Source organism: Rhinatrema bivittatum, chromosome 3 (genome assembly GCF_901001135.1).
Source record: "Rhinatrema bivittatum chromosome 3, aRhiBiv1.1, whole genome shotgun sequence".
In the NCBI taxonomy this organism is placed as follows: domain Eukaryota; kingdom Metazoa; phylum Chordata; class Amphibia; order Gymnophiona; family Rhinatrematidae; genus Rhinatrema; species Rhinatrema bivittatum.
Window position 1 is genome coordinate 362017426 of NC_042617.1, and position 27821 is coordinate 362045246.

At 46.4% G+C, this 27821-nt stretch overlaps 1 protein-coding gene across 1 annotated transcript in view; it reads right to left on the reverse strand.

The window, feature by feature from the left end:
• The window catches only part of LOC115087830 (akirin-2-like), a 61919-nt gene that overhangs the window by 12855 nt on the left and 21243 nt on the right, over positions 1-27821 (reverse strand). The window contains exons 2-3 of the mRNA XM_029595433.1: positions 20420-20563; positions 14079-14237 (exon numbers count right to left, since the gene is read on the reverse strand). Coding sequence (XP_029451293.1) covers positions 14079-14237; positions 20420-20563 — 303 coding nt within the window. The remainder of the gene's footprint in view (positions 1-14078; positions 14238-20419; positions 20564-27821) is intronic.

The window sequence follows — 27821 nt, forward strand, 5'->3', positions numbered from 1 at the left end:
AGGATCGTGGGAATCTTGGCTGTCCTCGGGAGGAGACCGTGGTCTTCACACCAGGCTTCGAATACTCTTCAGATCCGTATGTAAGACAGATGTGGAGAACTTGCGTGTCCGGAGCAGAGTGCCAATCACGGCTTTCGAGTAGCCACTCTTCTTTAGGTTAGTCCTCTCAAGGACCATACCGTAAGAGAGAATCGAGACAGATCTTCGTGGGAGATTGGTCCCTGCTGAAGAAGGTCCCTGTATGGCGGTAGATGCAGAGGATTCCCCGCCAGTAGTCTTCGCATGTCCACATACCATGGCCTTCTTAGAACACCACAGGGGACTAGTTCTACTAGTCGCCCCGGATTGGCCATCTTGTGGATGATCTTGCCCAGTAGTGGCCAGGGTGGGAAGGCGTACGGGAGGTCTTCCTCTGGCCAGTTCTGGAAGACAGCGTCAATTCCCTAAGATTGTGGTTCTCGTCTGCGGCTGAAGAACCTGGGTTCTTGGGCATTGAGACGAGTTGCCAGTAGGTCCATAACTGTGAGACCCCATCGATTTACTATCAGCTGGAAGGCCGTGTCCACCAGCGACCATTCCCCCGGGTCTAGGCTCTCTCTGCTGAGATGTCTTTTCCCGTGATGTGGGAGTCCGAAATCCCTTGTAGGTTTAATTCCGCCCACGCCATGAAGGGGTCTATTTCCAGAGACACCTGCTGGCTCTTGGTTCCTCCCTAGCGGTTGATGTAGGCAACAGTTGTCGCATTGTCTGACATGACTGACAGACTCGCCTTGGAGTCTGTGGTTGAATCATTGGCAGGCTAGTCTGACTGCTCAAGCTTCCAGGCGGTTTATGTCCATCCTGCCTCTTCCTTGTTCCATTGTCCCTGGGCCATCAGTTCCTGACAGTGGGCTCCCCACCCTCGCAGGCTCGTGTCCGTGGTGAGTAAGATCTAATTCGGTGGGGATAGGTGTTCTTCCTGTAGCCACCATTGAAGCTGATCCTGAACCTCTGTCGGTAGCTGGAGGCGAACCAAGTAGTTCTGGGACACTGGGTTCCATCGTGTCAGTAGGGAATGTTGTAGCAGTCGCATATGGGCCCTTGCCCACGGAACAACTTCCAGAGTTGATGTCATGAGGCCGAGGACTTGAAGGTAGTCCCATACCTTGGGGCGAACTGATGTCAACAGTTTTTGTAATTGACCCATCAGCTTCCTTCTCCTTGGGGGGTGGTAGACTTTTTGTTCTGTTTGGTATCGAACCGGGCTCCCAGGTATTCTAGTGACTGGGAGGGCTGTAGACAGCTCTTAGCTGTGTTCACGACCCATCTGAGTTCTTGTAGTAGGTTCCTGACTCTGGTGGTCGCGTGGTGACTCTCCTCCGGAGACTTTGCCCTGATCAGCCAATTGTCCAAATAAGGATGTACCAGGATTCCTTCTTTCCTCAGTGCTGCCGCCACTACCACCATAATTTTGGTGAAGGTTTAGTCTGAAGGGTAACACTCTGAATTGATAATGCCGGCTCAGTATCGCAAAGCGCAGGTGGTCCTGATGGACTGAGATGTGAAGGTAGGCTTCGGATAGGTCCAGGGAGGTTAGGAATTCTCCCGGTTATATCACCATTATAACGGAGCATAGGGTTTTCATGTGGAAGTGTGGTACCTTCAGGTAACGGTTGACTGTCTTGAGGTCCAGGATGGGCCGAAATGTTCCTTCTTTCTTGGGAATGATAAAATAGATGGAATAGTGGCCAGTATTTTGTTGAAGCATAGGCACCAGGGCTACTGCCTTCAGGCTGAGTAGTCTTGCTAGTGTGGTTTCCACTGCCAGTCTCTTGGCATGGGAGTGGCAAAGTGGTCTCATAAATTTGTCTGGAGGGAAGCTTTGGAATTCCAGGGAGTACCCCTCTTGAATGATGGTTAGGACCCACTTGTCCGATGTTAACTCGATCCATCTTTTGGTAGAAGAGGGCAAGCTGCCCCCTATGTCTTCTTCCTGTGGATGGGTCTGTGTCTTCATTGTGGGGCACGGCCTGAGCCTGCCCCTCTCTTAATGTGCTTGTTCCGAAAGGAATGAGACCTTCCTGAAGGGAGAGGTGCTTGGGACTGTGTGTTCCTGTAAAATTTAAAACTCTGCGATCCTCTACCCTTGGTTCTTCTGGGGGAGGAGCACTGATATGTTCTTTTGCTCCTGTCTTCAGGTAATCGGGGTACTGGGGATTCGCCCCATTTGTTGGCTAACTTCTCCAGTTCGTTCCTGAACAGGAGAGATCCTTTAAAAGGCATTTTTGTGAGGGGCGCTTTGGAAGTCGCGTCAGCCGACCAATTCCGGAGCCATAATTGTCTTCTGGCCGCCACTGTGGCGGCGACACCTCTGGCTGAGGTATGCACGAGGTATGCGGTAGCATCGGTGAGGAAGGAGACCGCAGGTTCCATCTCTTCTCCAGGCATGGTTGCATCTCTGGAGAGGATCAAGCAGGAACATGCCACCAATGCGCAGCAGGAAGCAATTTGTAGCGTCATTGCTGATACATCAAAGGACTGCTTAAGGATGGCGTCCAGGCTTCTGTCCTGGGTGTCCTTCAGTGCCTCTCCTCCCTCCACAGGGATCGTAGTGCATTTTGAGACTGCACATATCATAGCGTCCATTTTAGGGAAGCGTAGGCGTTCTTAGCCGTGGGTTCCAGCAAGTATAGGGCTTCTAGGGCCCGCCCCCCCCTTTGAAACCGGTCTCTTGAGCATTCCATTCCAGGTCAATCAGTTCCTTTATGGGCTCCAACATAAAAAAAAAAGTAGGAGGCGGCCTTACGGAGGTATACCAACATGGGGTTCTTCTTTGGTTCCGATATAGGCTCCGTGCCCGGAAGACCCAGTGTCTTCATAGTTTGGGACACGAGGGCTAGTAATTCGTCCTTGTGGAAGAATCGGAGCATGGTCCAGTATGGCTCCATCCCTGGGGAATATTTCTCCTTCTTCCAGGGAGTCAGTTTCCTCATCTGAGGTGTCTGGATCCTCATCAGGGACGCTCTTGGTTAGGAGAGGCATGTCTCGAGGAACTCGGGAGGGGCAGGGAAAGGCTTGAGCTTCCGGCGGGGTTTGAGTAGTAGGGGCTGGTTGTGCCTGGACAAAAGTTTGCAGCCCTTTAAAAAATTCAACCCAGGAGAAGGTTCCTGGGTCCATGTTGATCCCAGGAGGGACTGTAGTGGGGGCCCCGGCGGTTCTTTCCTGTGGGGGCGCTGAGTTGGAAATGCTTAGGTCTGGGGTGCCATCAGTGGTTCCGGATCCCTCGCCTGGCTGCAGGTCTTGTTTTGGTTCTCCTCGAGTCTGCTCACACTGTAGGCACAGGAGGGATTCCAATTCAGGCTGCACGGCTCTTAAGTGGCAGGCTGGGCAAAGGAAGGATCCCTTGGCTTTCTTGGATGGTGGTGCCATTGTCTGTGCTTGTGTAGGGCTTAAAAACTCGTCCGTGTGTGGAGATATGCGCGTGGATGCTCTTAGTTGTGCGCATCGGATGCGCAGAAGTTATGTGCACGACGTGCGCACAAGTTGTGTGTGCGGACAACGGATTTTGTGTGCGCGGCAGTTATTCGCGCAGGTGTGCGCGGCAGTTATTCGCGCAGTTGTGCGCACAACCCAGATGTGCGCGCAGCTAAGCGTGTGTCCTTACTGGCGCACTCAAGTTAGGCGCCTTGGGCCTCCGGCCTGCCCCGCACTTACCGCTACTCAACCCTATTTTAAACCTCTTCGGAAGGAAGATCGGTACGGCTATTCGAGCCTTGGAGACCGGAGACTTAAAAGTAAAGGTTTTACCTTACCTGGTCTCGGCGTTTACCGGTCGCGTGCCGGGCGGTCTCCAGCTGCGGGGGGAGAGGGGAATACCTTCACCGCCGTGCTCAATTCTGCCCCCGCTGCCTTTCAGCCACCCTGGGGGCTAAGTCCATGCCGGGAATCGGCTATCAGACCAAGGTTCACCTCTGAGGGAAAGTCTCGACTGTGGGAGGGACTGTTTCACCGCAGAAGAAGCGGGGCTCTCTTCTTAAAAGGTACATTTTCTTTTCTTCTTTGTTGAAAAAGTTTCACTATTCTCTTTTGGATTGTGTCTGCATCGGCTATGGAGACGGAAAAATACTGAAGAGCTAAGCACGCTGCACGGGTATATGTAGGCTGACGTCAGCTTTGAAGTATCCCATCTGCTATCAGGAGAGCACAATACCCATTGGTCCTGAGTCCATCTGGCTACACTCTAGGAAACGTATAGATAACCCAAGTCAACCTAAAAAGGAGTGTGCAAATGAACCAAATTTTGCAGGTCTGAACACAAGATGGAAGTCATGCCATGTGATAGCCCCTGCAGTTTTAATATTAATGCCTGTGGGAACCACACTGAGAAGCAGCTGTTATTGTTGTTCTTATACAGCAATCTGTCTTCAGCTACAATTTTTCAGGGTTCGCCGGACAGAAACTTGCTCAGTTTGTGGCCTTGACAAACTTTGTTTCCAATTCTGAGACCCAGCATTGCATGCCAGATGTCTTCCAACTCACACCATCATTGTGAGATTATGCATATATGTACCAGCTAAGTAGTAGTCATATCGGAATCCCACCAATCCTATATGCCAGTGGATTAGGTAACAACCAGTCAAAATCAACTTTTGGATCTTATGCATATGTATGAAGTAATTTTTCGGACTCCGTAGCGTATGTACAGTATATTTTTCTTTGCTAAACTGCTACCTGTGTCAACTCATGATAATGCTTAGCTTAAGAGTCTCTGCATATGTAGAGCTCTTTTTCATGATTATTTTTTTCTTTAATAATTCTGAGCTCCCTACCAGATCTATTCCTGTTTTCTCCCTCTCTGTGTTCTCTTGCTTCTTCTTTTTGGTTCCTTGCTCCTAGGAATGCATGGTAGAGTTTACTTCCTGCAGAGATTTCAGTTGGGCAAAAGTTCTTGGCAAATTGGAGTGGAGAAGTGGCCTAGTGGTTAGAGCAGTGGGCTATGAACCAGGAGACCAGGGCTAGAGTCCTGCTGTTGCTCCTTGTGACCTTAGGCAAGTCACTTTACCCTCCATTGCCTCAGGTACAAACTTACAGGCCGATACAGCGAGGACGCGTAAGAAACAGTGTGGCAGTGCCAGGCGCCCGCTCGTTTGCCGCGCGCATATTTTGGTTCACATACCGCTCGATTCAGTATTCAAATTAGACGCAAATCCAAGCGGCGTCCAAAGCGCGTCAATGAAGCAGTAGGCGCTCGCAATCCATTTTACTGTATAGAGCGGTATGCAGCGCCTACACAGTATCCAGAGTGCACTGGTACCTGTCATTTGAAATGTCATTCCACCAGGTAAGTGGATGGTTCTTTTCTATAGACCCCGCTGCCTCCAATCATGGACGCCCGGATACAGGCAGAAAGGTCCATGAACGGACGCCGCAACCTTGGCCCGCTGGTGGCCTGGCCTGCCGATGGCACGGTGCTCTGCCTGCATGGAATACAACAGAGGCAAATACTGTCATCAGAGGCACTAATCTCTTCCCTTGCACAAATGCAAAGAGAAAAGTGGATAACAAAACTCAACTAAATAGGTCACAAAAGGAGTCCAGGAACAGCAGTAACCTGAACGAAGAAAGCTGGAAAGCTATAAGCACAAATGCTCGTAGTTTGGGTAATAAAATCCCAGATCTGCAAGCCCTAATGGTGGAGGCGGACTTGGACATTGTTGCTGTCACGGAAACGTGGTTTACGGAATCTCATGACTGGGATACGGCAATACCAGGCTATAACTTGTTAAGGAAGGACAGAGAGGATAGGAAAGGGGGAGGAGTGGCTCTTTATGTCAGAAACAATATCCAAGCATCTGAGCTGCAAGGAAGATGGGGCAATGAAGAAGCACTATGGGCCGACTTAAAAAAAGATGGGGCATCCATTTTTTATTTATTTATTTATTTATAAATAAATAAATAAATTTATAAATTTATGTTTTGGTTGTCTGCCCACTGACAACCAAAACAAGGTCTTCCAATGCATCCAAACGACAACCCTGGTTTAACGATGAACTACGAAAGCTCAAACAACTACTTCGGCAAAAAGAGAGAAAATGGCGTAAAGCCACTTCACCGGCCACACTCGCTGACTACAAACGATCACTCCATCTATACAAAAGTACCACGTTAAAAACCAAAAGAGACTACTATGCCCGAAAAGTTCATCATCTCACCTTTGACTCAAAAGCTCTATTCACCTTCGTCTCCAGCCTCACTAAACCGATCACTCCAGATATCCCACCCGAACAAGCCCAGACTAAAGCAGACGAACTGGCTCTCCATTTCAACAAAAAAATATCGGATCTCCTCAATCAGCTAACTCCAATCACTACTTCTCCAGATAACACATACTTCCCCCAAAACAAAGAGATCCAGTTTATTGCCTTCGAACACATCACAATCACAGAGATACAAACGGTGTTAAAAGAATGAAACCATCATCTCACCCATTTGATCAAATTCCATCCAAAATGCTCCTTCTCATCCCGGACACAATAGCAAAAACCTTAGCAGATATCATAAACTGCTCTCTATCACATGGTATCTACCCTGATGACCTAAAAACTGCCTCAATCAAGCCACTGTTAAAAAAACCAAATCTAAATGCAAGCAATCCCAACAACTTCCGCCCTATTTCCAACCTCCCATTCATAGCGAAAATCATGGAAAAATTGGTAAACACCCAACTATCCAATTACCTAGAGGACAACAGTATTCTTTCCCCAAACCAATATGGTTTTCGCAAAGCCGCAAGCACTGAAACGCTACTACTCTCACTCACGGACTTCCTCCTCTCTGGAATTGACAAAGGCCAAGCATATTTACTAATCCTCCTTGACTTTTCGGCGGCATTCGACACAGTCAACCACGCCCTCCTTCTAAAACAGCTGGCAAACATTGGTTTAACAGGTGCCACACTAAACTGGTTCAAAACATTCCTTGAAAATAGAAGATATAGAGTCAAAATCCACAATAAAGAATCCCAATACCACCATTCTAATAGAGGGGTGCCGCAGGGTTCTTCACTTTCACCCACGCTATTCAATATCTACCTCCTACCACTTTGTCAACTTCTTACAAAACTAAGCCTGAAACACTTCCTTTTCGCAGACGACGTACAGATTGTGATCCCCATAGAAGAATCAATATCTAAAACAATGGAATACTGGGACAGATGCTTAGTAGAAATTAAACTTCTCCTCACCAGTCTAAACCTGGTACTTAATGCTTCTAAAACAGAATTCCTGCTCATATCACCGGAAAACAAAAATACACACCCAAAATCACCCACACTCCTTCAAACAGCCCATGTAAGAGATTTAGGAGCCATCCTGGACAATCGACTCAACCTCAAACCTTTCATTAACCAAACCACCAAGGACTGCTTCTACAAATTACATATCCTGAAAAGAATTTAAACCACTTTTTCACGCCCAAGATTTTAGAACAATTTTGCAAGCAATAATCTTTTCCAAATTAGATTATTGCAACTCATTACTACTAGGCCTTCCAGCTTCCTATACCAAACCTCTACAAATGGTCCAGAACTCTGCAGCCAGAGTCCTCACAAACTCCAGGAAAATGGACCACATCTCACCTATCCTCAAAAACCTCCATTGGCTACCGATCCACTATAGAATCATATATAAAACCATCAACATCATATACAAAACTATCAACCAAAACACGCACCTCGACCTACAAATACCTCTTAAAAAATACACTTCCGCTAGACCCATCAGGGAATGCTACAAAGAGTCACTCCAAATACCAAAGGCCAAAACCTACCAACATAAATCATTGAGTCTCAGAGCCTTCTCTTCAGCAGGTCCAACTCTCTGGAACTCTATCCCACCAGATCTGAGACAGGAGCCATGCTCTCTAACATTTAGGAAAAGACTAAAAACTTGGCTTTTCAAAAAAGCATTTCCAAGCCTTGAATAATACCTCCATTAAATAGCACAAACTCTTATCCAATAACTAGACCAAATACAATTCAACCAACCTTAAACTGACAATCTTCAATACCTGCTGAACTTTTATCATACCACTGTCGTATTTATGCATTTGGTTATTTATGTTCCGTTCCATAGTGAGGTATTGCCACAGTTTCTCACATATTCTTATTTACTCACTATGCTAATCTATTACATTAATAGACTGAAATGTAAATATTGCTCTGTGCAATCTCTCCCCTATTTCCAGTTCCAAGTTGATTTCCCTGATTTATTGTAACTTTCTCAATTCCTTTATCTGATTCACGATATTTAAAAGTTCAAGGTTCTTTTTGAGAACATTGTTTTACGTTATGTTATGTTTTACACACTTTGTTAATTGTAAACCGGGTTGATGTGATGCCTGTCATGAAACTCGGTATAACAAAAACAATAAATAAATAAATAAATAAATAAAAATAAAGGCTAAAAGAACAGCGTTCAAGAAATATAAAAGATCCCAAAAGGAGGAGCACAAAGAAGAATATCTGGTAGAACTGAGGGAGACAAAGAAATTAATCAAGATGGCAAAAAGTCAAGCGGAAGAGAGGATTGCCAAGGAGATAAAGAGTGGTAACAAAACATTTTTCAGATGCATCAGTGAAGAGTTCAAAGTTCAAAGTGGTATACTGAAATTGAAAGGTGGAAAGGGTCAATGTGTGGAGAGAGACGAAGAAATGGCAGAAATATTAAATGAATACTTCAGTTCTGTGTTCACTAAAGAGGACCCTGGAGAAGGACCGTCACTAGTTAACAAAAGACTGGAGGGGAATGGAGTAGATGTAACTCCATTTACAGTAGAAAATGTATGGGAAGAGCTGGTGAAACTGAAAGTGGACAAAGCCATGGGGCCTGATGAAGTTCATCCCAGAATACTGAGGGAGCTCAGAGATGTGCTGGCGGGTCCGCTGTGTGACCTGTTCAATAGATCCCTAGAAACGGGAGTGGTGCCGTGTGATTGGAGGAGAGCGGTGGTGGTCCCGCTTCACAAGAGTGGGAACAGAGAAGAGGCTGGTAACTACAGACTGGTTAGCCTCACTTCGGTGGTGGGAAAAGTAATGGAGTCACTGTTGAAAGAGAGAATAGTGAACTATCTACAGTCGGGAGAATTGCTGGACCAGAGGCAGCATGGATTCACCATTGGAAGATCCTGTCAGACAAATCTGATTGACTTTTTTGACTGGGTAACCAAGGAATTGGATCGAGGAAGAGCGCTCAATGTCATCTACTTGGATTTCAGCAAAGCTTTTGACACTGTCCCGCACATGAGACTGGTGAATAAAATGAGAAGCTTAGGAGTGAGTGCCGAGGTGGTGGCCTGGATTGCAAACTGGTTGACAGAAGACAATGTGTGATGGTAAATGGAACTCTCTCTGAAGAGAGAGCGGTTTTAAGCGGTGTACCGCAGGGATCGGTGTTGGGACCGGTCCTTTTCAATATCTTTGTGAGCGACATTGTGGAAGGGATAGAAGGTAAGGTATGTCTTTTTGCGGATGACACTAAGATCTGCAACAGAGTGGACACGCCGGAAGGAGTGGAGAGAATGAGACGGGATTTAAGGAAGCTGGAAGAGTGGTCGAAGATATGGCAGCTGAGATTCAATGCCAAGAAGTGCAGTCATGCATATGGGGAGTGGAAATCCGAATGAACTGTATTCGATGGGGGGGGAAAGGCTGATGTGCACGGAGCAGGAGCAGGAGTGTCTAATGATCTGAAGTCGGCGAAACAATGTGACAAGGCGATAGCTAAAGCCAGAAGAATGCTGGGCTGCATAGAGAGAGGAATATCGAGTAAGAAAAGGGAAGTGATTATCCCCTTGTACAGGTCCTTGGTGAGACCTCACCTGGAGTATTCTGTTCAGTTCTGGAGACCGTATCTCTGTAGAGACAGAGACAAGATGGAGGCAGTCCAGAGAAGGGCGACCAAAAAGGTGGAAGGTCTTCATCAAATGACTTATGAGGAGAGATTGAAGAATCTAAATATGTACACCCTGGAGGAAAGGAGGAGCAGAGGTGATATGATACAGACTTTCATATACTTGAAAGGTTTTAGTGATCCAAAGACAACGACAAACCTTTTCCATAGGAAAAAAATCAGCAGAACCAGGGGTCACGATTTGAAGCTCCAGGGAGGAAGATTCAGAACCAATGTCAGGAAGTATTTCTTCACGGAGAGGGTGGTAGATGCCTGGAATGCCCTTCCGGAGGAAGTAGTGAAGACCAAAACCGTGAAGGACTTCAAAGGGGCGTGGGATAAACACTGTGGATCCATAAAGTCAAGAGGCCATCAATGAAGAGGGGGTGGCTCACCAGAATGACGGCTACTGCCTGGAAATAATACCCTTATTCAATAAACATACACATGGTTACTGTGACTCCAACATCGCTCTAAGCTACAACAGCAAGAGGAAATGTGGAAAAAAGGATTCGCACTCACAAAGCGGGGAGTAGCTGGCTTGTTACGGCAGTTATTACCCCCAAACCAAATAAGCCTGATACTTCACTTTCAATGCATATCCAGCATAGCTCTCTGCTTCAACGGCAGGGGAGAAGAAAAAGTGATACTTCACGCATATCCAGCATAGCTCCCTGCTTCAACAGCAGGGGAGAAGAAAAACAACCAATAAGGGCTGAATAACAGTCTGGGTAAAACAAATAAGCATGGGTGTAGCTTGCTTATTGCGGCGGTTACTACCCCTAACTAATCAAGCTTGATATTTCACTTGGATGCAGCTCCATCACTGCTCTCTACATTAATGGTGGGGGTGGAAGGGAAATAGAACCAAAGAGCTAAGAGAAACAGATAAGTAAGAGAAAAAAAATGTGTGAAGCTTGCTGGGCAGACTGGATGGGCCGATTGGTCTTCTTCTGCCGTCATTTCTATGTTTCTATATAAGATTCTTTCATAAGGTGCTTTGTTGAACGCCTTCCAAAAATCCAGATATACTATATCAACTGGCTCATCTTTATCCACGTTTATTTACACCTCCCAACAAAGTGTAGCAAATTGACAAAGCAAGTCTTCCCCTTGGCTAAATCCATTTGACTTTGTCCCATTAAATTATGTCTATTTGTTCAGTAATTTTGTTCTTTAAAATAGCTTCAACCATTCTTACCAGCATGAATGTCAGGCTCACAGGTCTGTAGTTTCTCGGATCACCCCTGGAACTCTTTTTAAAAACCAGTGTTACATTGACCACTCTCCAATCTTCAGGTACTGTAGCTGATTTTAATGACAGTTTACATCTTACTAACAGTAGGTCTACAATTTCATGTGTCAGTTCTTTCAGAACTCTGCAATATATTTCATCTGGTCCAAGTGATTTGCAACTCTTTAGTTTGTCAATTTGCCTTAGTACATCTTCCATGTTTGCTGAGATTTTAGTTACTCTGAATCATATTTAAATATCACTTCTGCCATGGGTATCTGACTTACATTTTCCTCAGTAAAGACCAAAGCAAAGAATTCATTTAATCTCTCTGCTTTGGCCTTGTCCTCCCTTAGCACCCCTTTTACTCCATCATCATCTAACGGTCCTACTGACTCCCTTCACAGGCTTCGAATGTACCTGAATATATGTTTATTATGAGTTTTTGCTTCTACAGCAAGTTTCTTTTCAAATTGTCTTTTCCTTCCTTATCAATGCTTTTCATCTAGCTTGCCAGTACTTATGCTGTTTCCTTCATTTGGATCCCATTTCCATTTTTTGAAAGATGTTCTTTTGGCTAGAATGGCCTCTCATATCTCACCTTTTAACCATGCTGGAAATTGTTTGGCCTTCCTTCCACCTTTTTAATGTGTGGAATATATCTGATCTGGGTTTCCAAGATGGTATTTTTAAACAATGCCCATGCCGGAAGTAAATACTTGACCTTTGCAGCTTCTTTCAGTTTTTTCCTGTCCATTTTTCTCATTTTATCATAGTCTCCCTTTTAAAAGTTAAATGCTATTGTAGTAGATTTTCTTAGTGTCCTCCCTCCAATTATCATGTCAGATTTGATCATGTTATGATCACTATTGCCAAGCGGCCCTAACATCATCACCACCTGCACCAAATCATATGATTAATTCTAAAATAGCTCCCCCCCCCCCCCCCCTTCGAGAAGACTGTGAAAAATTGAAGGAGTATCTTGCAAGACTAGTAGACTGGGCATTTAAATGGCAGATGAAATTTAATGTGGACAAGTGCAAAGTTTGCAAATGGGGAAAAGTAACCCACACTCTAGTTACACGATGTTAGGTTCCATATTAGGAGTTAACGCCCAGGAAAAGGATCTGGACATCATAGTGGGCAATATCTTGAAATCCTCGATTCAGAGTGCAGTGGCGGTCAGAAAAACAAACAGTGTTAGCAATTATTAGGAAAACAATGGAGAATAAAATGTGAAGGTCATAATGTTTCTGTATCATTCCATGGTGACACTGCACTGAAGAGTATTGTGTGCAGTTCTAGTTGCTGCATCTCAAAAAAAAAAAAAAAAAAGATATACTTGCGCTGGAAAAGTTACAACTAAGGGGGTAATTTTCAAAAGGAGTTACATGCGTAAATGTAGCTACTATTGTAGCAATTTTCAAAAGCCATTTACTCAAGTAAAGTACACTTATGTGAGTAAATCCTATAGACAAGTCAATGGCATATATTGTAGCAATTTTCAAAAACCCACTTACTCAAGTAAAGTGAATTTACTCCAGTAAACCTGGTTTTTACTCGAGTAAATGCTTTTTAAAATCAGGCCCTAAGTGTGAGTGACCTTACCAACCCTCCTCAACCTGTGCAGGACCAGGATAGATGCCTGGTCCACCTTAAATCCTATAGAGAGAGACAGCTCTGTGAGTGGACCCCCTGCTGAGGCAGGATAAGAGGTTGAGACTAACTAGGTTCAGGAGGCCCCAGAAGAGGAGCTCCCGATAACAGTTCTGGTAAAGATTTTGTGTCAGTGTATTGCTAGAAGAAGGTGGGCAGTCTACCTATGTTTGCAAGTATTGAATAAAGTGAACGTGCATGAAGAAAGGCTGGAGTCCTGAATCTGTCTCTCCAGCTTGGGAAAGTTGCTCACCTATCCCACAGGAAGGAACAAAATGTACTGCAGAATCCTTATGGATAGAAATTCCATGTGAAAAGGGGAATAAAATAGCACTGGGGGTGTATTACCATCTGCCTGGGCAAAATGGACAGACAATGAAATGCTAACAAAATTAGTAGTACGGTGATAATGGGTGATTTAAATTACCCCAGTATCGACTGGGTAAATGTCACATCAGGACATGCTAAGAAGGTGAAGTTCTAGCTGAAATACATGTGCTTAATGGAACAGCTGGTACAGGAACCAACAAAGGAAGAAGCTATTTTAGATCTAGTCCTTAGTGTAACACGTTACCTGATGAGACAGAGCCTGAAGAGGGGAACTTATTTCCAAGACCCTTGGTTCCAGCCTCCAATGGAGGGATGACTTAATTTCTGTAGTTATCCTTATGGGATGTGACAAGGGCTCCCACTTGGTCATCAGTTTACACCTTGACATACCATTAGCCTAGACAATCTTCTCAAGAAGCGACAGTAATTTTGGGCAAGCAGTTTTGTGCAGCCTGTTCATTCAGTAAGTCACTCTTCATGGTGGGATGGGGTGGAGGGGCTCTGGGTTGCTTCTTCAGTAAGTGCTCCACTACGCAATCCTCAGCCTGAGACTCCCTACATGTCATAACTAATTCAGCCCTACTTATCAACAGGGAAAGCAAATTTGCTTACTATAAACACAGTACTCTGTAGAAAGCAGGATGAATTAACCATGCTTAATACCCACCTGCCTCCCTGGAGAGTTGATTACCTTCCTAAAGCTAAGTTCTACAATTGATGGGCTCAAGGCAACAACGCAGGAAATCCTGTGCATGCTCAGTAGTAAAATGTTTGCTAGAGAGCTTGGTCCGATATTCACCAAATGCCATCACCCACGTAACATAACATTCATCCTGCTGTCTATAAAGAACCCCGTTTGCCATAAGCAAACTTGCTTTCTCAACTTCAACGTGATATTTTAAACAAAACTAGAAGCAAACAACATAACCTACCTGCAAGTTTTGTGGTCAAAATTTCTTCATACTCTTCACGGACTTTCTCTTCGCATTCTTTAAGCAAACGTTCACAGATCATTCCAACTTGTCTTAGAGTAAACAGTGGCTGCTCTTTTTTCAGTGATGGTGGTGGCGATGGTGATGCAGGTGAAGTCCCTTCAAGTAAATGTACAATTTACAAATCAACAAATTTTTTCTTTTAACTGAATTGCACAGAATGTCAAATACCATCAACAGAATTGGAAAGCCGACTAATGCTCAAAAGGTAGCTTAATGAACAGACTGAAAACAGAAGAGCAACATGAAAAATAAAATATTTAAAAAAAAACAAACAATACACACACTTGTAGAAGGAATGCATGCAAGCAACCGTCTTACTGAAGAAAGCAAAATTGGTATGAAAATTTACAAAAGCATGGGGCAAGCATGGAGGATCCTTAGCCGTGAAGGGAGCATAAAGCTGGAGGTCAAATAGAGTCTCCAACACTGCAGTAGAAAGGAAATGGCAAACTAGGCAGAACTTGCAGTCTATTTGCCATCAGTCCATGTTCAAGAATTTTATCAAATATTTCACAGCTAGCCATTTTAATATGGGTAACATTTCCAACATCAAACTTTTGGTATTTTAGTTTAATAGGACTGTATAGTAGGCTGCTCAGTACAAAAAATGCTATAGACATAAAAACACTTCTTCGGGGGGCAGCCAGCTAACCATCAACAGCTAGCCTTTCAAATGGAGAAATTACTTACCTGATAATTTGTTTTCCTTAGTGTAGACAGTTGGACTCAGGACCAGTGGGTTATGTGCTCTTCTGCTAGCAGATGGGAGACAGAGTCAGATTTCAAAGCTGACATCACTCTAGATATACCCCTGCAGTAACCTCAGCTCTTCGGTATTCTCTTCGAAAAGCCAATGTGGATATATCTTTGTTTAATAAACTTGATTAAATTTGATTAAAACTTGATTGAACTGGTTCAACTGATTTCAAAACTGGAGACCGCCAGTGCACTCAACCAATTAACGCTGACACCGGACAAACTGAGGGTGTCTTGAACTAGGGGTAGGCAGCGGCTTACCCATATTTGTTTAGTCTCGAGGTTCGCTTTCCGAGGTCTTCCTTCTCTGGGGCAGCCAAGGGCGGGATGCTGAGTCCATCTGTCTACGCTACGGACAATGAAATTATCAGGTAAGTAATTTTTCCATTTCCTAGCATGTAGCCAGATGGACTCAGGACCAGTGGGATGTACAAAAGCTACTCCCGGACAGGGCGGGAGGCTGCTCGTGGCCACTTAGTACTGCTCTTGCGAAGGCTGCGTCTTCTCGGGCCTGAACATCCAGACGGTAGAACCTGGAGGTGGTGTGTAGGGAGGACCACATCGCCACCCGACAGATCTTGGCGGGCGACAGCAGCTTGGTTTCTGCCCAAGAAACTGCCTGGGCCCTCGTGGAACGAGCATTAATCTGTAGTGATAAGGGCTTTCCTGCCTCTTTGTAGGCTTCCTGGATTACTTCTTTGATCCAGCGGGCTATGGTCACCCGCGAGGCCGCTTCTCCTTGCTTCTTCCCACTGTGAAGAACGATCAAGCGATCCGTTTTGCGCACCTGTTCCGATCTTTCCAGGTACTGCACCAGGAGTTTGCCAACATTTAGATGGTGAAGAAGGCATGAGCTTTCAGAGTCTTTATGTTCATCCGGAGATGACTGGTTCAAATGAAAATCGGAGACCACTTTCGGTAGGAAGAAGGGGACGGTGCGCAGCTGTATGGTTCCAGGAGTGAAGGAACGGTTCCCGACAGGATAGTGCCTGTAGTTCGGAGATGCGACGAGCTGAACATATTGCCACCAGAAATACAGTCTTCAATGGTAAGAGGCGTAGTGGCAGACCGTGCGTTGGTCTGAAGGAAGCTTCCGCTAGGAAGTCTAGTACCAGATTGAGGTTCCATAGGAGCACTGGCCACTTTAGGGGTGGCCGAAGTTGCTTAACCCCTTTCAGGAAGCGGGACAAGTCCGGATGAGTTGATAGCCGGATACCGTCCACTTCGGCTCTGAAGCAGGACAATGCAGCTACCTGGACCTTGAGGGAAGTTGAGTGGCAACCCCTTCTTCATACCATCCTGTAGGACAGGGGTCGGGAACCAATGGCTCGCGAGCCAGATGAGGCTCTTTTGATGGCTGCATCTGGCTCGCAGACAAATCTTTAATAAAAAAGTAAAAATCTAACAAAACCCCCCACCCTCTTGACGCCCCCTCAAGACCTCCAAAATTAATTTACTACAACCCCCCACCCTCCTGACCCCCCCAAGACCTGTCAAACGTCCCTGGTGGTCCAGCGGGGGTCCAGGAGCGGTCCGGGAGCGATCTCCTGGACTTGGGCTGTCGGCTGCCAATAGTCAAAATGGCGCCGACGGCCCTTTGCCCTCACTGTGTCACTGGGGTCGACCAATGGCGGCGGTAACCCCTGTGACATAGTAAGGGCAAAGGGCCGTCGGCTGCCAGTAATCAAAATGGCATCGACGGCCCTTTGCCCTTACTATGTCACAGGGGTTACCGCCTCCATTGGTCGACCCCAGTGACACAGTGAGGGCAAAGGGCCGTAGGCGCCATTTTGACTATTGGCAGCCGACAGCACAAGTCCAGGAGATCGCTCCCGGACCGCTCCTGGACCCCCGCTGGACCACCAGGGACATTTGGCAGGTCGGTCTTGGGGGGGTCAGGAGGGTGGGGGGACTGTAGTAAATTAATTTTGAGGTACTGGGGGGCATCAGGAGGGTGGGGGGTTTTGTTAAGATTTTTACTTTTTTATTAAAGATTTGTCTGCGAGCCCTGGACCCCCGCTGGACCACCAGGGACTTTTGGCAGGTCTTGGGGGGGGGGGGGTCAGGAGGGTGGGGGGTTGTAGTAAATTAATTTGGCAGGTCTTGGGGGGAGTCAGGAGAGTAGGGGGTTGTAGTAAATTAATTTGGTAAGTCTTGTATGGCTCTCACGGAATTACATTTTAAAATATGTGGCGTTCATGGCTCTCAGCCAAAAAGGTTCCCGACCCCTGCTGTAGGAACTCCAAAATCATGGGGATCTTGGCCATCCGTGGTAGTATCCCGCGGTCCTCACACCAGGCTTTGAATACTTTTCAGATTCGTATGTATGACAGGGATTTGGAGAACTTGTGCGCGCGGAGTAGGGTGTCAATCACGGCCTTTGAGTAACCGCGCTTCTTCAGGCGAGTCCTCTCAAGGGCCAGACTGTAAGAGAGAATAGAGACGGATCTTCGTGAAGAATCTGGCCCTGTTGGAGAAGGTCCCTGTTTGGAGGTAGGCACAGAGGGCTCCCCACCAGGAGTCTTTGCATGTCTGCGTACCATGGCCAATTCGTGGCCACTAGTAGGACTAGTCCCCTGTGATATTCTATCTTGCGGATGAGTTTGCCCAGGAGCGGCCATGGGGGGGAAGGCATGCAGTAAGTCTTCCTCTAGCCAAGACTGGACGAGAGCGTCGATCCCTTGGGAATGTGGCTCTTGTCTGCGGCTGAAGAACCTGGAGGACTTGGGAACTGAGATGGGTGGTCAGTAGATCCATGGCTGGGAGGCCCCCAGCAATTTACTATCAGTTGGAAGGCTGTGGTTGACAGCATCTATTCTCCCAGGTCCAGGCTCTCTCTGCTGAGGAAGTCTGCTGAGACGTCTTTTCCTGTGATGTGGGAGGCAGAGATCCCTTGTAGGTTTATCTCCGCCCATGCCATAAGAGGGTCTATCTCCAGAGACACCTGCTGGCTCCTGGTTCCTCCCTGGGGGTTGATGCAAGCCACCATTGTAGCTTTGTCAGACATTACTCGAATCGCTTTGCCTCTGAGTCTGTGGCCGAATCGCAGGCACGCTAGTCTTACTGCTCGAGCTTCCAGGCGGTTTATGTTCCAGACACTTTATACAACATATAGTTTTTGTGCCCTATTGTGAACCATTGTGATGGCACCAGCTTAACGACGGTATAGAAAAGATTTTAAATAAATAAATAAGATAAATTCCGCCTCTTCCTCATTCCATTGTCCCTGGTTGTCAGCTCCTGACAGTGGGCTCCCCACCCTCACAGGCTCGCATCCGTGGTAAGATCCAGTTTGGTGGGGATAGGCTTACTCCTCTGCTTAGGTGGTCTTCCTGTAGCCACTACTGGAGCTGAGAACGTACCTCTGCTGGTAGTTGGAGGAGAATTGAGTAGTCCTGGGACAGTGGGTTCCATCATGACAGTAAGGAGCGTTGGAGCGGTCGCATGTGGGCCCTTGCCCACGGGACGACCTCCAGGGTTGATGCCATGAAGCCGAGGACTTGAAGATATTCCCATACCTTGGTGTGTGTACTGGACATCAATCACTGTAATTGTTCCATCAGTTTCCTTCTCCTTGGGGGAGGGAGGAAGATTTGTTCTGTTTGGTGTCGAAATGGGCCCCCAGGTACTCTAGCGATTGAGAGGGCTGCAGACTGCACTTGGCCGTGTTCACGACCTAACCGAGTTCCTGCAGTAGGCTCTTGACTCTGCTGGTCACCTACCGGCTCTCTTCCGAAGACTTTGCCCTGATCAGCCAGTCGTCCAGGTAAGGGTGTACCAAGATCCCTTCCTTCCTCAGTGTTGCCGCCACGACCACCATAATTTTGGAGAATGTTCTGGGGGCGGTTGCTATGCCGAAAGGTAGCACTCTGAACTGGTAATGATGACCTAGTATCGCAAAGTGTAGAAAACACTGGTGATCCTGATGGACTGGAATGTGAAGGAACGCTTCGGAGAGGTCCAGGAAGGTTAGAAACTCTCCTAGTTGTACTGCCATTATGACGAAGCGAAGAGTCTCCATGCGGAAGTGTAGTATCCGCAGATGACGGTTGATGTTCTTGAGATCCAAGATGGGTCAGAATGATCCTTCCTTCTTGGGAACAATAAAATAGATGGAACAGCGCCCTGTATTTTGTTGGGGCTTATTTGTTCATCCTGCGTGGGAGGATTTACATGATGGCGCAATTGCATCAGTGCGATGGGGGTCCTGTGTCAAGAATGCGAAGAATCATGATGGGATTGCGTCGATGCCTCATGTTTATGTGGTTGCGACACACTTTGCGTCTAGGTAGAACGCTTCGACTTGTGTGCGTCGGATGGCGCCAATGCGTGGTCTCTGCTTTTCGAAACAGTATCAACTTGAGTAGGTTGTGTCGGCTTTAGCGTCATGCGTTGGGGGTTTTTTTGCGGTGCATATAGTGCATCTGAGTCAGGACCCTTTTCCTCCTGGTTCTTTTTTTTTTTTTTTTTTACCTTTGAGGGGCCTGATGCTTTTTTGGTCTCTGTTCAGCCGAGGAGGATCTTTTGGGCAAATTATGAACCTTTTTCCTAGATCCCAGGGAAGATTGAATTGAATGTCCCGAGGTAGGAGCATATGAGCCCGAGTCTGGAGAGTGGCTTCGTTGAAGGTTCGCTATTTTAGCCACCCTTTGTCTCTGGGCTCTCGGCGACATGCGCCCGAAATCCCAACATGATGCTTGGTCATGGTCGAGGCCCAAACAGAGATAATAATTGCGGTTGTCATTGATGGACATTATTTGTTTGCACTGACAATGTTTGATGCCTGGTTTTCTCACAGTCATGTGAGCACTTAAAAGTGCTGTTGTTCTTAAATTTAGTCGTTGAGAAGAATGAAGAAACGCGCCCATGCTCAAGTGCGGAAGAAAAATAACTGCTGTTGAGGAGCCATGAGCAGGAAATGCCGCACATGCATAGCACCAAAGACGTTGATCTTTGAAGAGAAATGTCCAAACCGGCGTGCCATCCGATGAGGTCACCCAAATAGCAAGGCTAATTCAGCCTGCTTATCGACTGAAAAAAACACGCTCCCTTCCAGAGAAAATTTTAAAATATGCTACATTTTCAAGAGGTTTTTGGTTTTTTTTTAAATTATTTTAAAGGATTTTGCTTGAACAATATTTTATAGTACAGTACAGCTATTGTAACACAATTTTTTATTTATAAATTATTCTGGGCCCAGCATTGTGCTAGACAAATAAGTCTGTTTCAGCTCTAACCATCACATGAACAGCGGAAGAGTGATGCCAACTGGGTTCTACTGATTTCATAGACCATAAGAAAATGCCATACCGAGTCAGACCAAGGGTCCATCTAGCCCAGCATCCCTTTTCCAACAGTGGCCAATCCAGGCCACAAGAACCTGGCAAGTACCCAAAAACTAAGTCTAGTCCATGTTAACATGCACTAAACCACTAGGCTACATAACCAAAATGAATAGAGACACTTAAGAAGTCATGTGTACTCTCCACTTAACCAGCGAGGTTCTGCTAGAAAGTTCTTACCTGGAACAGCTGGCCCACCAAGGAGAAAAGACTGTGACTGTGCATCATTTGAACTGCAAGGGTCCGTTTGCTGGAAAGAATTTTCCAAATGTTTCCTCTTCTGCATGCGTTTATGCTCTTGTTTTATGCTATACAGAATTTGTTCTAAAAAAAAAACAAAACAAAAAAAAACCCCAGAAGTAAGAAAAACAAGGAAGAAATAAAACTACCCATAATTCTGCTTTCTCCTTTCTGTGATTTAAGATAAGGATTTATCATAAGCAGCATAAGTGAGACATAAATAAAACTCTTTCAAGACAAAAGTTTTGCAAGTGAATTTTCTCATAAATCTGCAACATTTTATAAATATAAAAAGAAACCACAAAGTGACTACAAAATTCACACCACAAAGCTGTACTACACAGTCATGCTCTAATTAAGTATGCTAAACCTGGTTAATCTATAATTGTTTTATCCAAATACCTATCCATATGAGCAAGTTTGCTTACCGTAAATAGTGTTTCCATAGATAGCAGGATGAACTAAGCAATGCTGTATGGGAGACGTCCACGGGGACCTCTAGGCGGAGCTTCCTCAGGAAAATACACAGAGTTTTAACTCTGTGCAGCTGCACGGTTCCCTTCTCGCGTGAATCAGGACCCCCTCCCTCCTCAGTCTGTTTATATCCAAGCTGTTATAGCGTAGCGGAGCATCAAAAGACTGTCTAGGGAAGAGGGCGGGTTGCATGGCTAGTTCATCCTATCTATGGAATCACCGTTTACGGTAAGCAAACTTGCTCTTTCCCGTCGATAGCAGGCTGAACTAGCCATGCTGTATGGGCGTCCCAAGCCCCTGGGTTGTGGAATGTAGCGGTCTTTTCGTGGGAGTCCAGAAAAAACAACCCAGATCTTAAAGTAGACAGTCTCATTTCTTGAAGGAGTTAGATAAGACTGCAGAACCCACTGCTGCATCTGAGGACATGTGTTGGTCTAGGCAGTAGTCGGAAGTGAAAGTATGAAAAGAGGACCAGGTAGCTGCTTTGCAAATGTCCACTGCCAGTACATTTTTGAGGTGGGCCATGGAGGTTGCTATCGCTCTGACCTGGTGTACATGTGCTTTACTTGTTATTGGTGATGAACTCTGTGTGTGATAAAAGTGAATACACTGCACCAGCCAGCTTGCTATGGTCCTCTTGGAGAATGGTTGGCCAGGAGCATTGGGATTAAAGGAGAGATGGTCTGGAAAGAGTTTGGGTTCTCTGCTTTTAATATGCTAGGGCTCTTTTACAGTCTATTGTATGAAGAAGTTGCTCCCTTTCATTGTGGTGGGATTTTGGGTGAAACATAGATAAGGTTATTGTTTGATTAAGTTGAAAAGCGGACACCACCTTGGGGAGGAAGGTAGGGTGACTATGTCATGGAAGAATTCCAAGTATGGTGAATAGTGAACTAGTGCTTGCAGTTCACTGACTCGTCTGGCAGAAGTAACCACTACCAGACAAATCACCTTCCAAGTGATGTATTTTATGTGGCAGGTGTTCAAAGGCTTAAAGGGGGGGGGGGGGTTCCCTGAGCCATTGTAAGACTTTATTAAGGTCCCAAGGTATCGGCAGTTTGGTGACCAGTGGACGCAAGCGAAGCATGCCCCACATGAAACGAGAGACTAGTGGATGGTTGGAGATTGGTAGCCCATTCTGAGGATGATGAAAAGCAGCAATGGCACTGATGTGTACTCTGACCAATGCCGTAGTTAGTCTGGATTGGTAGAGAGTGTGAAGGTACTCCAAGAGAAGTGTAGGAGTACAAGAGAACGGGTCAATGTCCTTTAATGAGCACCATTTAGAGTAGCAAAGCCATTTTTCTTTGTAATTGTTTCTGGTGGAAGTGAGATTAAGGTGGGTCAATACTGTCCTCTCAATCTCCACGCTGCGATATGTAGGGAGAGGTGCACTGGATGGAGTAATGTTCCATGCTCCTGAGTGAGTGGTGTTGGGCTGTCTCCCAGGGGAATGGTCGGGCAACGGAAAGTCGTATTAGATAAGCGTACCAGGGTTGTCTCGGCCATGCCGGAGTGATGAGTATCAGGTCCGCTACATCTTGGATACACTTCTGAATGGTCCAGGAGACAAGGGGGAAACGACGGGTTGAGGAATGCATCCTGGGAGTATCACTGTGTGCTGGGATAGATGGAGCAGAAGGTCGGGGCTTGGCGGTTGTTTTCCGTTGCAAATAGGTCCATGATCAGAAAGCTCCACTAATGAAAGATAGAGGGCTACAGCCCAGTTCAGAGACCATTTGTGTGGATGAAATACTCTGCTTAGACGATCCGCCATGACGTTGTCCAAGCCCGGGAGGTAGGTGGCTTGGAGGGAGACATTGGACGCTTCTGCTCATCTGAGAATCCGTATTACTTCTTGGCAGAGAATCCAGGAACCAGACCCTCCTTCTTTGTTTATGTAGAACATGGCGACTTGGTTATCGGTGTAAATCATTAGTTTCCTTCGATTTGGGGGGGGGGGGGGGGGGGGAGGTGGTCAGTAGGGCATTCCAGATTGCCCAGAGTTCCAGCAAGTTTATTTGACAGCGGGACTCCTTTGGGGATCATAGGCCTTGAGTCTTGAGATCGCCCAGGTGGGCTCACCAGCCCTTCCTGGAAGCATCAGTGGTGAGTACTATTTGATGTGGAAGGGAATGAAAAAGTGTCCCTCTGGTGAGGTTTGATGGGCATAGCCACCAACAGATGTCCTTGGTCATAGCTGCTGTTAGACATCTTTGTCGTCAGCGGCTTGACAAATTGAGACCACTGGCACTTGAGGCCCCACCGTAAGCAGCACATGTGCAGTCTCGTGTGGGGGCACTACGTGAATGGCAGCCGACATATGGCTCAGGAGGATGAGGATTTGTTGTGCAGGGGATTGACGAAAGGTGATCAATTTTTGGGCCAGAGAGAGGATGGTGCAGGCTCTGTCTTGTGGAAGATAGGCATGTCCCTGTACTGTATTGATCTATGCCCCAATGAACTGGAGCCATTGGGTGGGCAGGAAGTGGGATTTTTCGTAATTGATGAGAAACCACAGGTTGCGCAGTCAATGGTATGATGAGTGCGCGCAATCAGGGTGTCCATATCAGAGGCTACTAGAAGCCAGTCATCCAGGTAGGGGAAGAGTTGGATACCCTGTCATCGAAGTTGAGCCACTTCCACTGCTAAACATTTGGTGAAAATCCTCGGGGCTGAAGAGAGATCAAAAGGGAGCACCTTGTAATCGTAGTGCCTCCCCAGTGTTTGGAAACATAGGTAACACTAATAGGAACGGTGCATTGGTATATGAGAGTAGGCATCCTTCAGGTAGATCGAGCACATCCAGTCATTGGGTTGCAGTAGGGGAAGGATGGACCTCAGAGAGTTCATTTTGAACTTTTCTCTCTGAAGGTATCTGTTGAGGGCTTGCAGGTCTAGAATCAGCCGGAGTCCCCCTGATTTTTTGGGGATAAAGAAGTATTAGGAGTAAAACCCGTGACCCTCTTCGTGGCGCGGTATTACTTGGATGGATCGGTGACGCAGGAGAGTTGATATTTCAGTCTCAAAGAGTGATGTTTCGGTGAAGTTCTTCCGAAGAGGGAATAGATGTGGAAATTGGGGAGAGCTGTTGAAGTTTAAACGGTACCCATTCCGAATTATGTCTAGAACCCAACGATCGGTTGTTATCTGTTCTCAGGCAGAGAAGAATTGGGACAGTCGGCCCCCTATGTAATTGGGTGGGAGTAGCTCGGCAAAATTCAAAAATTTTGAGTTGGTTTTTGTGGGGCAGTCAATGTCTTTCTGGGCTGCTGTGGTTGACAACAGTATGCAAGAGGGGGCTGTGTATACAGCTGGGGACAGTACGGCATATATTGCCTGAATTGCCTTCTATGGAACAGCAGTCTACGATATGAGGGGTAGAACCTCCTAGCTGCTGACTGCTGGTCCCTGGATGAAGTCAAGGAGAGCACAGTGACGTTTTGTTCTTTGAGATGAGAAACAGTTTCTCCGAATTTGTCGCCAAATAAGTTCTCATCTTGGCACGGTAAGTCAGGAAGTTTTTTGTGTACATCCTCACGAATGGCACTGGCTCTCAACCATGCCATATGACGCGCTCTGATGGCTGCAGCTGAAGTTCGAGCTGACTTCTCGAAAGCCTCGTAAAATGGTCCTGAATGGATGGCGCAAGCCCTCCTCCATATTGAGGAATGGTTGGGGAAAGGAACCCTGAGCCGAAGCGGAGAGGCAAGTGGGTTTTAGGACTTGTAGGCATTCATAGAGGTATTGTGTGGTATAGAATCTTTGAGGACAACATCGCAGAGTGGTATGTCTTTCATCCTAAGTCGTTAAGGTATCTGTTGTCTTTACCTGGAGGCACTTTGGAGTGCAGGCGGGATTTCTTTGCCTTTTGCATAGTTGACTCTACTATGGAAGTGTGTGGTAATTGAATCGTGGAATAAAACTGTTGAGTTCTTCAACCGAAATTTCAAATCAGTTTTGCGGGAAGCAGGTAGGCTAGAGAAAGGAGACTCCCAGGTCTTATATAGGACTGTGTCTAGAACAGAGTACAGTGGAAGCGCTGTCGGGTCAGGAGGGATGTCAAAAATTCTCAAGAACCCTAGTACGTCTGATCTAGGGTCCAGTATCTTCCCCATCTCTACCTTCAGGAGGGATCCCAACTTTTCAATGAATTTCACATCGGAAAGGTCCTCGGGCGGAGAATAAGGTTCCCAAGGTTCTTCTGGTGGGTCCAATGGGAAGCCCGTGCAGGATCCCGGGGAAGAAGGTGGAGAAATAGGTGAGTCCGAGCTCTGTGACTCTGGAGAGGCCGGGGATGTTGGATCAACTAGGCTCCGGGGTTGAGTCGACGGAGCGACAGGAAGCAAAATTGGAGGAGAGGGCCGGAGGCACCATTCCCAAGACCTTTGATTCTAGATCAGTAAAGAAAGTAGATAGAGCCTCTGATATATGCAGCATGGCTTGAGATGTAAGGCTCCCAGTCTGGGGAGGCTGAAGGCTAAGTGGCCTAGGTCGTATAGGCAGTGCTGCTCTCAAGATGTCCTCCTGGGTTTTTCGCCCACCCTGGTTGGACAGTTGTATAATGGGGGAAGGCCTGAGCCTTTATATGAGAGGCACTTGCAGTTGAGGTGATAGGCTCTTTCTTCTAGAGACTGAGGACATCCCTAAATAAACTGCTCCTGAGCCCCGATGAGCTTCTAGATGGGGGAAGAGCCGAGGGGACTCAGAACAGCAGTGCTCCCTGTCCAGCGGGCTCCGCTGTAGGGATCGGTGAGTCGCGAGGTGGTGCATGCGTCGAGTCCCTTCGTGAATGTGTCAAGTCTCTGGAATGTGTCGAGCGATGCGTCGTATGGCCGGGGAGTGTCGACTGCGTCATGCGCTTCCAGCGCATTTGGGGTGCGTTGAGCAGTTGTGTTGGCATCGACCAATGGATGGCATGTCTCGATTTATGCGGCGCGCTGGATCGATGTGCTCCGAATACTTTATCCTTGGCCTGGGAGGACTTGTCCCAGCCATCCTTTTTCGACGCAAGCCTGCTGGATTTTACTTTTTTTGCCGCATCTCCCGATGCCAATGTATAGGGCTCTTCGAGAGGGGGGGGTTCAAGAAGATCGGGGTGATACTTTATCCCTGGGGTTTGCCATGAGGGCCCAGGGAAGATGCCTGCTTTGATTTTGACTTTTGTTTGGCCTTGCCCGGTCCGGGTGAAGAATTTGTGGAGCGATCCCGCGTTGGGCATAGGAGCCCGAGTCGGTCCGGAGGCACGCGATTTTCTCGGCATGCTGCCTTTGGGCCCAGGCAGACATGCGACCACAGTCCCCGCAAGAGGACTGGTCGTTGTCTGGCCCCAGGCATAAACAACAATAATTATGTCCGTCTGTGAGGGACATAATTTTCCCACACTGGCAATATTTAAAGCCGGAGGGTTTCGGTGCCATAACGGCAATCAAAAAGACAAAAAAACGGTCCGAAAAGACTGAATAGAAAAACGCTGAGGAGAGACTCTGCGTACAAATGGCACGTGGAAAAAAACCACTGAGTAAGAGGGGGTCCTGATTCCCTTGGGAAGGGAACCGTGCAGCCGCACAGAGGTAAAACTGCGTATTTTCCTGAGGAAGCTCTGCCTAGAGGTCGCCGTGGATGTCTCCCATATAGCACGGCTAGTTCAGCCTGCTATCGACGGGAAATAAGATCTAATTAGGAACTATCGCTTCAATATGTAATGTTTGAATTATCTTACATTTTAATACATACAAATTTAAGAATTATAAGAATCAGTGCAGTTGGACTATAAAGGATTTAGAGTTTAAATCTTGGATTTATTTTAATTCTTTGTGCAAGTGGAGGATTCTTTCAGTATGCATTTCAAGAGCTGTTAAGAATGAATTCAGGAACCTTAATAGAGCGTGTGCCATTTTTACTGAGTACTTGAGAGGCATTTGTTCTCCTGCTCCTCCACCCAGCTGTGCTCTTGCCATTCACACAGGCCATAATGCTCCAAAAAATTAAAATTGCCTTTAAGCAGGCAGTCAATGTACTAGGGTAAAAGAACTATCTGGCACACAGGTCATAATTTGACAAACAAAAAGCAGCAATAGATTTCTTGATAAAAAGGAACAACATGTAGGTCAGTACAATGTGCAAACAAATTCTTAGAAAAGATAGGTATTTACTGCAAAATTGTTAATGTAGACCTTTTTCAAGAATTTGATTTCTGTCACTGACTCAGGAAAAAACTAATTGCTATGGTGAACGATAACTTTGAAACATTTACAGGCCGATGCAACACTGTGTACTGCAGCCAGCACAAAGCTTAACACGCAACTGGATGTACGTTCATAACCCCAATTCAAAACGGGGATTAGCGTGTCCAAAAGCACGTCCAATCAAGCGCACAGCTAATAGTGCTCATCACATGTAAATTCCATGTAGATGAGGCTATTAGCTAATCCTCATGATTCAAAAAATTTCCCGTATGACCAATGCGCCCATTGTAACGCAGCAAATTTTACATCAGCTTGGGGCTGGCAGAAGGGGTATGCCACGCTCAAAGGCTCACTGGAAAATGAAATATTCCTGCTTTCTGAGATTCCTCCACTTAGTATCGCGATACTAAGTAAGAGGAACCACAAAAACAGATTGAAGTTAAAAAAAAAAAAAAAAAGTCTTGGGGGAAAAAAATTCTGAGCGCCCAATATAGACGCACAAGATAGATGGTCCACGCTGTGTATCTTGTGCTGTTATCTTGTGCCAATGGCGGGGGAACACGGGTGCTCCCATGGAGTGTCCATTTTCCCAGCCGACACCGACAGCCAGCTTGCCTGAGCACCCAATGCAGAGGCGGCATTAGGGATGCAAAATTATCCCTAGCGCCTTTTAGCACGAT